Genomic DNA, 8,733 nt, shown 5'->3' with positions numbered 1-8,733 from the left:
CTATCACTCCCAGTTGGAGTAGATCCGTGCTTGGTGTGGCTCAGTGGGCTGAGTGTGACTAATTGTAGCCCTGCCGGAATGACGGAGGCCCGTCCCTGCACTATAAACGCATGCATTTACCTGACACGGAACATCTATCGTGGTTTAATCCGTACCAATACGTTGAAGCAGTTTCCTTCCTTCAAATAAATACATTAAAACAGTGACTCATCAGAGCGTCATACGGACTGTGCGTTTGTTCCCATTTCCTTAAAATCATACGCAGAAATTTCATTAAAATTAACTATAGGTGTGCTTTTAGGCATCCGTCCTCGTACATGGACGCCTGACATTATATCAAGTTGCACGATGTGCATTTTTTTCACCACAGAGACTCACCCACAGGTAAGAGGGCCTTGAACCCACCTACATATACGTGATCGTTAATTGAATTATCTTTAAGCGTTACGCGCAGTTCGCGCTTATTATTGTCCCCGTACCAAATAAATAAATAAATAGTTTAACAAAAGTGCTGTAGCGCAAAACCACAGAAATGGTTGGATACCCCCATGCATTTTTCCATTCGTTGCCCATATGTTAAGAATATCCTCTCATAGCTGATTAAAATAGCAAATCACAGCAATGTGATTCAACTCAACATTCCATTTTCTCTTTAACCCATTGTTAGTGTTGGTATGCCTCATCTCTCAGCCAAAATAGTCGTATAATTATTTTTGTGTATTCCTTGTGCAAGTGGCAAAAAAATGCCCATAAATATCATCACATTCGATTCCCCTATACAAGTTCACTATACACAATAGACACATGGATGGGGCACTGCGCATGCATAGAATGATGAGGTCAAATGATGAAAGCGCCAGGCAGGGGCGACATAACACTAGTCGAGGATACACCCACAGTAGGTACTCGTACCTACATGTGAAATTAGTATAGTCGAAACTGAAAGGCATCACGCGGCAGGCTCGTCACTGATTCTGAATAATGGCATCAGTGGTTACAAACAAGGGACGACCACCATCGAAATGCGTCCGGTCCGCCAGTCACTGAATAAGGAATGTGAAGCTCACTGGTTCGGCAACAAACAGCACCACAGCGCACAACGTGCGAGCCAGGTCACGTGCGGTGACTATCACGAACAGGTCACAACTGCGCAGTCGCCTTTTGAACAAGGCGACGCGAGTGTCCGCACGAACAGACTCGGGGAACGACCCGAGGAGCAACCCGGCGGCATCCAACGGGATTAACAATATGTGTACAAAACCATAAAAAACATCGCTCACCAACATCACAAATTACAAGGCACTGTCACGTGTTCCAAAGTGCCCTATGAGCCTCTGAGTGACCTGGTCACCTTGAGGTGCCCTCGCCACCCCTGGAGGTCACATTGCTGACATCCCTGACCTCTGAGACCACCGCGACATCACACGAGGGCGTCGCGGCAGCCGCACTGTCCTCAGAAATGTCACAGCTCGACGCTACCGCGCCAGGACTGGCCCCAGCCGCAGCCGAGGACGCGCTGGCGTGAGACTCGGCCGTCTGATCGCCGCTGGCCGCCTCCAGATCTCCGCAGCTGTCTCTCTGCCGGTCGCTGCTGGACGCGCCGCTGGACGTCGATCCTTCCGTGTCCAGGCTGGCCGAGCTGCCCGCCACCGATCGGACGTTCCCCGGCACCCGCGGACAGATCAGCGGACTGGGGTACTTGTCGACGTCGATCTCGCAGTACGGAGGAGGCTCGCGCGAGATGTAGGAGGGTGGCAGACGCACCACCACGTCGTACGGAGGGGGCTCCGAGTCAGGCACCGGAACAGTCGCCACACTGCAACAGAAGAGAGAACAGGGTTAGTGAAAAACGCAGATGGAAAGATTGGAGTTATATAACACCATAATCTGTACCGAAAACTAGTTTTGAGTATTTTAAATCGTGCAGTCACGTGATGATATCATCAATGAAGAAATAATATTTTTGTTTATCGTCTGAAGGAGCGAAAACAAGTCAAATTTAGGCCGGAGTTTAAAGGTTATCAGAGGTAGATCAGCCACAAACGAGGACAGTTTCAGGTCAGGCTGGGGATAAAGGAAAAGTCCACCGTCCACAGCCCCAACAAAGAACGGTGGTGGAGCCGACCTAAGACCGCGAGGTCGTCAGCTTCAGGAAAACCGTTCAAATGAGACCGCGGCCCGCTAACCGCAGCCGCCGCGGCGGCGGGCTTTCCGCCACACCGTTTCACGAGCTGTATACCCTCTGGACCGGAGCGGGCCACCGAGGCGTTTCTTCCCACGACTCCCCTCCCCTCCACTCCCTTGGGGGGGAGTGTGCGGTCGAAGTTGACACGAATACGAGGCGCTTTAACCTCCCTAACTCGGCGCATGAACGCGCGGTCACGGAGCGGTCGATTGCCGTGGCACGCGGACCGCACCGGCCGAACACGCTCGTGATGAAGTGTTCACAGTCGAACACGCTGGTTTAGAGGTCATTCGCCACTGGAGCTGCAGGTGTGAAGCTTTAACACCCGTGGCTGGCGGCAGACTAATAAGCGCTCCGAAGGGCCTGTCAGGTTGTCGAATGGGTCCATCGCCCCTCATCGGACGGACTTGCCCAAGTTCATCAGCCTCGAGCCTCGCTGTGCCAGCTCAGCGGAAAGACGGTGCGTCATCATTATCTCTGAATGGGCATCATCAGACGTAACATCTCCACCAGATGACGGAGTTTGAGGACTCTGCAGCGCAGCTGTTCACAAAACTGCGGCACACCCGGCCCTTCAGAGCCCGTCAGACGGACACGGTGAAGTGCCGACCGGTCAGACGCGGAGCCAGGTGCGGCGCCGGAGCCAGGCATAGCACCGGAGCTAGCCACGGTGTTCGAGCCAGGCACGGCGTTGGAGCCAAGTCACGCCGCCGAAGCCATCCGCCGCGCCGCTATTGTCTCGGTGCACGGTCCAGCGCGCTCTAACGGAAGAGACGGCCACCGACCGGAGCCGCGTGTCAGCAACGGACGCCCCAGCAACCCCGCAGGCGCGGTTACGGCGGACCGGGATGAGGTGCGATGTCCAGGGCACACAGTCACGATATATGGAATCAGAGCGTTTGGTGGTTACTGGTTGAAATGCGGGCATGAGTAGGACAGGTTTGCAATAATAAGTAAATGATTACAAACGTCGACCCAAGTGACCTCAGTTTGACCTCGGGCGCGCACCGTAACCCGCTGAAGTCTCCCGAGCGAAGTTCTTTTACATTTGATTTGTGCGTACCGATTGAAGATGTGTCGCTGATTGATTAGTATAGTCATCAATTAACCTTGATTGTCATCTGACCTCCAACTTTCCGAAACAATCTGCGACGGGTATTCCGACCGCAGTAGCTCAGTAGGTATGTGACGTCATGATGTTACGTCACGGCCATCACAGCCACGTCACAGGTCTCTCTCCGTGAGTGCGTGATGATTCATAGTTAGACAGAGTAGCCACTATGCAAGGGCACGCGGCACTGCACAGTGCAGACTACAGAGACCCCTTCACGGCAGAAAAACAAGCGTCCGGGTAGCGATGACGTCACGGCTCTGGTCGTGAAATGTGACCCGGAGCGCGGGTGGTGCCTTTGAAGTGACACTGCGCTCTGCGCAACGAGCTAGTCTAACCTTTGGCGCGGACTGTGCATAATATTTAGACAGCTGCTCGCAGGAAGCGCTCGACGATGAACTGTGAACTGACCTATGGGCTTATCGTTGAGCGTCAGCACCAACATCCTGTGTGACGTAGCTCTGAGGATACAAAGAATGATAAATGAGAGGGAATGTCTGTGGCTCCCGCGATAGCGTGCCCGTCGCTACCGCAACTCTTCTGACCCGTTCTGAAGTCTACCCCATTAAATCCTTTCACGGCCGAGTGATTCATTTAACGGTAGCTCATCCGGCAGCTCTGAGCACACGCAACTATCGTGTCCGGTCGTCTTGGATTTATGGATCCAAGATCCGGTCCAGTCATATCTCCTACTTGACCCGGTGTCCTATTTCCGGCCGACTCTCTCCCCATACTCCACCCACACCGCCGTTAGATGAAGTCGATACGATTTCAACACGCGCACTTAGCAGACAAAGACACCGAGCGGATAAGGCGTCGTCACTTCCCGCCCCGTCGGCCCTTCACGCGCCGAGGGTTGGCGGGTTCCGGTCCCCCAGAGCGACCCGGATGACCCGCGGCGCGGCGAGTGGCCCTTCCCTTCCGGTTGACCTGTCTCGCCCGACCGCCGCGGGATCGGTGAGACACGCGTCGGCTCCCATCCGGGTCAGAAGTGCCGCGGGGAACGAGCGTTACCCGCAGCGGCGCGTCACGGGGTCGTACGGTGAATCACGGAACGGGAGACACCCATTTCTGTGTTACCGCGGGCCAACGCCCGGTCACATGACGGCCGTGACATCAGCGTGACGCAGCCACCGTCACCGTGACTTTCAGTAGGTACGGACGTCTCAGGGGGATGCCCGCGGCTCGCGTCTGAACACGCCTGGAAACTGCGGAAGTGACTCAGGGATTCGATCATCTCTTGACTTCTGAAGGATGCTTGACTTGGCTGGGACTGTGTGAGGAAGCAGCTTGGATACAAAGTTTGCTTAAAACAATGCCTCATCAGTTTGGATATTGCTGTTCAGTGATTTGACTGTCTCGGAAACGGACAACAACGAAACGTAAACACAATCATAACATTTTCTGCAGATTGACTCAGGCCGGTCACCAGAAAGGCTGAACAAAACGAAGCACTGAGCCAAGTGCAACACAAAGTTGTGTTGTGGAGAAAGTAAAGAAGTTCTTCTTTATCTCTCTCCGAACTTGTGTTGCTTGTCACCTTCACCTCTTTCCATTCTTCTGATACGCACTCCAACTTTCCCCGGCCATTCAGTTTTGTTTGTCTCACCACTGCTGACCCGCGCGACCTCAGTTTGACCTCGGGCGCGCATCGTGACCCGGTGGGGTTACCGAAGCGAGGCGGAGGTCGGCGCTAGAGCGAGACGAGCGCGTCTCGGTGCCCTGCTCGGTGCCAGGCGCGGCCTCCGGGACATGAGCGGTCGACCTCGACCGTCGGCCCCGGCACAGATCACGGGCTGGAGGATCGGTGACGGGAGTAGCCGGTCGGGGAACGTTAACTGATATCTTTGCACCTTACATGGTCGGGGAATGTGCTCCACTTCACGCAGCTCTATATCCTCTCATGAATAAGAAGTAGGTATGTGTCTCGTAAAGCGTAATGGGGACGGCCGAGGGCCGTGAGGTTAAGTGGAGAAAATTGCAGGTTGGAGGCGCCGGCGGCATTAGACGGCCCAAATCACTTTTGCCTCCGACTCGCCCTAACAGGAAGGAAGTGCACGAAGGTAAAGGAGCACTGACCTTGCTTTGGTCCACCGGTTTAGGGCACTGCTCGGATTTTACGTCCCATTAATTGCTGCATTCAGTGGAACAAGCAACTGTTTGCCCGCTTCTTCCCCGTTCGTTGTCGGAACCAGTAGGCAGGTAAATGACACTATTAGGCACAACCTGAGGTGCCTATTCACCAGCCACCAGGTGCCGAGTGCATCGCTCCATAATAGTTCCACGCACCAACTGCCAGACGATGCACAGCACAAAGAACCCCTCCCGGAGATCGATAATTCAAGGCCAGCAAGTCATCACACGCCAGACAGTGCCGGCTGGCCTTTTACGGACCGGACTGAAGTTGCATCATGTATCAAATCTCACTGATCTGACCGTCCCACTGCACCTTCCTGGATAGACGGCGATGTCCAGTGCGATAGCGGCACCAAACGGGAAAAAACAAAAGCCGAGCCGAGACGCCCGGTGATCGCTGCAAAGGCGGAACTCAAGGCGCGGAGGCGGTCTCTTTGGACAAGCAATCGGCCTTTAGAGTGGGGGCATGACAGGCACAGTCCAATCCATCACCTTGTTTGGCCTGTTGAGCCGCATGTAATCGCAGCCACGTCGCACTTATCGTAAGGCAAACGAGGCCTGACTGGGCGCAAACAGCCGCTCCCAGGGGCACTCCGAGCCGCCGCTGCACGCCGGCTGAAGGCTGCGGGGTGAAGAAACGGACGAAGGTCGGGTCCCGCCCCCGGAGCCGGCGCTCGCTTCCGGTTACACGCGCAATGCACCCGTCCATGACATCTCTGGCACGGCAGAGCTCGTTTATCGGTGTCTCGGAGGCCTCCTGGGAGCGGACGCCGTCTGTGGGAACACCAGGTGGCTGGCTCCCAGGACAATCGTGGGAGGGTGGGGCTGCGATGGAGCTGGGATGGGACGGCTGTCACGGCGCTGGGAGAGACTGTGGGAAGGGGACGGTGGGGAGAAGGAACCTGAAGTGCAGTGAAGCTGAAATTACTTGCCGAGTCACTGGGAAAAAAGGTCCGGGAAAACTTTCATAATGACTCCTGAAGAATAAAAGATTGGCTTCAGGCTATACTTCCGGCTATATCAACTCCTCGTAAATATCCACATGCCCGAAGATCCACACGCTAAGCACCCATTCCCTCGCCCTGCCGTTCAGGATTCCCCTGCCCTCACCCGTTCCATTTTCTCACCTGACTCTGTTCTGCGACTGGGGCTCGTTGCGCTTCGACATGATCCTGAGCACGATGATGACGGCGCACATGGCCAGGAAGAGGGCGCACAGGCCGGCGGTGACGCTGTAGCTCCTCGTCCAGTCGGTGGGCACAAACGGAGAAGGCGACGCTGTCGGTCCGCTCGGCGCCAGTGACGACGTCGTGACGCCGGGCGTCGTGGCCGTCACGGCTGTCGGCATTGTGTGGTAGGCCGGCGAGCGGCACAGGTCGGCCGAGTTTTCACACAGACACTGTACGAAACCCTGCAGCTGCTTCATGTGCCGCTCGTGGCAGATCTGGAACGTCTCCCGCAGGAGACCGGGGCTCAGATCCGAGGCCATCCTGAGAACTCTGAGGCGCTGATGAACCAGCAGATGGAAGCTCGATGACCAGAAGAGCTGGGACGGGAGTGTCACAGCCAACCCCGGCACCCGGCAGCACGCGACTGCCGGCGCGCGGGCGGTCGCTCTCTTTTAGCCGGCTGCCGGCTGGCGCTCGACGACGAACAGCTGGGGCTGAGCTCCGGTGCCGGCCGGTGGCGCCGCCTGCAGGCGCTGTGCACGGATCGTGCACGGTGTGCGCGCTGTGCATAGGGCGGCGGCCGGCGGCGGGGGCTGCACGTGTGTGCCAGGCGGCAGCCCGCTGCGACAGGACGGTGACCTGCCTGCCGTTCCAGCAGCTCGCACGCGGAACCGAGCTCAAAGAGACGTGCTCAGAATGCAGAGAGGGGGTTAACATCTGTCTGACGCTGGATGTGGGTGGCGCAGTGACCGAACGGAATCCTCTCTATATTGGGGCCTGGCAGCGACTGCAGTGCAGTCTCCTGCTTAGTGAGAATGGTCCAGTTTTAAGCATAGTGTCCGGTTTGGCCTCAAAATTAAAAAGTTACATTTACGACGTATTTTGTAATAATGACTTCATGAAAGCAGAACGAGCATTGGTAGCTAAAATTGCTTTTAAGTGCATGCATAATGCATATTGATCCGCTTATGATTGGAATGAAGATGGCCAAGGGAAGGCAGATTTTGCGTCGAAACTGCTATGCAATCTTTGAAATTCAAATAAGGCAATACCTATCTGTCTTCCAAGATAGACAGATAGGTATTTGACAGATAGCAGATCGGAAGGTATTTAAACAGTTGCTCAGACAGAGCGATAGGCATAGAATGAGAGTGTCATGCATTGTATTCCTATCTACATACATTATAGGTAGGTATGTAGAATAGATAGGAAAAATCCACGCAATATCGACAGCCTGCTCGCCGTATTTACCTGCAGCATAATGTTACAAAATGCCAACTTATGTTACCGACAGACAAATAGCTCACATTTCTTGTTATTGTAATACAAAGTGAATTTTAACAAAATATAAACGATAATTCATTCAAAATAAGGCACTTGAATGTCCGAGGCAAAGGACGATACCAGCCAGAAAATGCAAGATTCAGTCACAGTGTGATTTATTTAATAGTCTTAATAGATTCATTTGTATCATTTATTTTATTAATTACACTATGATTCAACTTAACAAGATTTAAAGAAGCCTACGACATATCTGCAAAACAAAGGAAGTCGCCCGCCACCGGCTGAACATGGGATCATGTGAATTACGAAAGCAGAGTCCCTGTAGTGGAGGAATTTCGGCAAGTATGGCTACGAGTCTACGGTTCTCTCATTCACGAAAAAAATATCGAAGGAATAAGTATTGGTGTCTGATTTAAATCACAATAACGAGATATGCATGTATTTGGATTTAGAAGGATAGATAAATAACTTGTGCAAGCATACATACAGCAAACCAGCATCATTGATCGCCATATACGAAGACTTGATTGGCTCATATATTTGCACAGATGAGCCCTGAATAAAATGAATAATCAACCATGACCTTCACTAAGGAAATGCAGCGCAGAATGATCTTTACTGTGAATTTCCACTCATCCTGGAACAAAGCCACAACTCGGTGTGATGCGCACTTTATAAAGAGAACACTCGCGTACAACCGTCCACACCATCTGATTTCACCAGGTGTTGTATCAGCTGGCGCCTGCGGGTGACCTGACCCTGCCGCCTCTCTTTGGCAAGTCATGGACGCGTGTACCGGCTGAGGTCTGGTATAAACCGGTCCCGTGGGCCGACTGGGTCGCCGGAGC

The 8,733-nt window shown here is 53.7% G+C and overlaps 1 protein-coding gene across 1 annotated transcript; it reads right to left on the bottom strand.

Annotated features, from left to right (window-relative positions):
• Positions 1–705: 705 nt before the first annotated feature.
• Positions 706–7,537, bottom strand: LOC122363461. The gene is made up of 2 exons (XM_043332753.1): positions 6,560–7,537; positions 706–1,816 (listed from the first exon to the last, which is right to left on the bottom strand). Exons 1-2 carry the CDS (start codon positions 6,919–6,921, stop codon positions 1,348–1,350), a joined length of 831 nt encoding a protein of 276 aa, XP_043188688.1. The 5' UTR covers positions 6,922–7,537; the 3' UTR covers positions 706–1,347.
• Positions 7,538–8,733: the final 1,196 nt, after the last annotated feature.

This window comes from Amphibalanus amphitrite, unplaced genomic scaffold (assembly GCF_019059575.1).
Source record: "Amphibalanus amphitrite isolate SeventyFive unplaced genomic scaffold, NRLGWU_Aamphi_draft 000621F_arrow, whole genome shotgun sequence".
Classification (NCBI taxonomy): Eukaryota; Metazoa; Arthropoda; class Thecostraca; order Balanomorpha; family Balanidae; genus Amphibalanus; species Amphibalanus amphitrite.
The sequence above is the reverse complement of the archived record's forward strand: the minus strand, read 5'-3'. Positions and strand labels throughout refer to the sequence as shown.

Excerpts from the sequence above, each read along its gene's own strand:
- LOC122363461 (XM_043332753.1), bottom strand. The coding sequence starts at position 6,921 with ATGGCCTCGGATCTGAGCCCCGGTCTCCTGCGGGAGACGTTCCAGATC. Across the intron at positions 1,817-6,559 it reads CAGTCGCAGAACAGAGTCAG|TGTGGCGACTGTTCCGGTGC; the intron begins GTGAGAAAATGG and ends CTTCTGTTGCAG.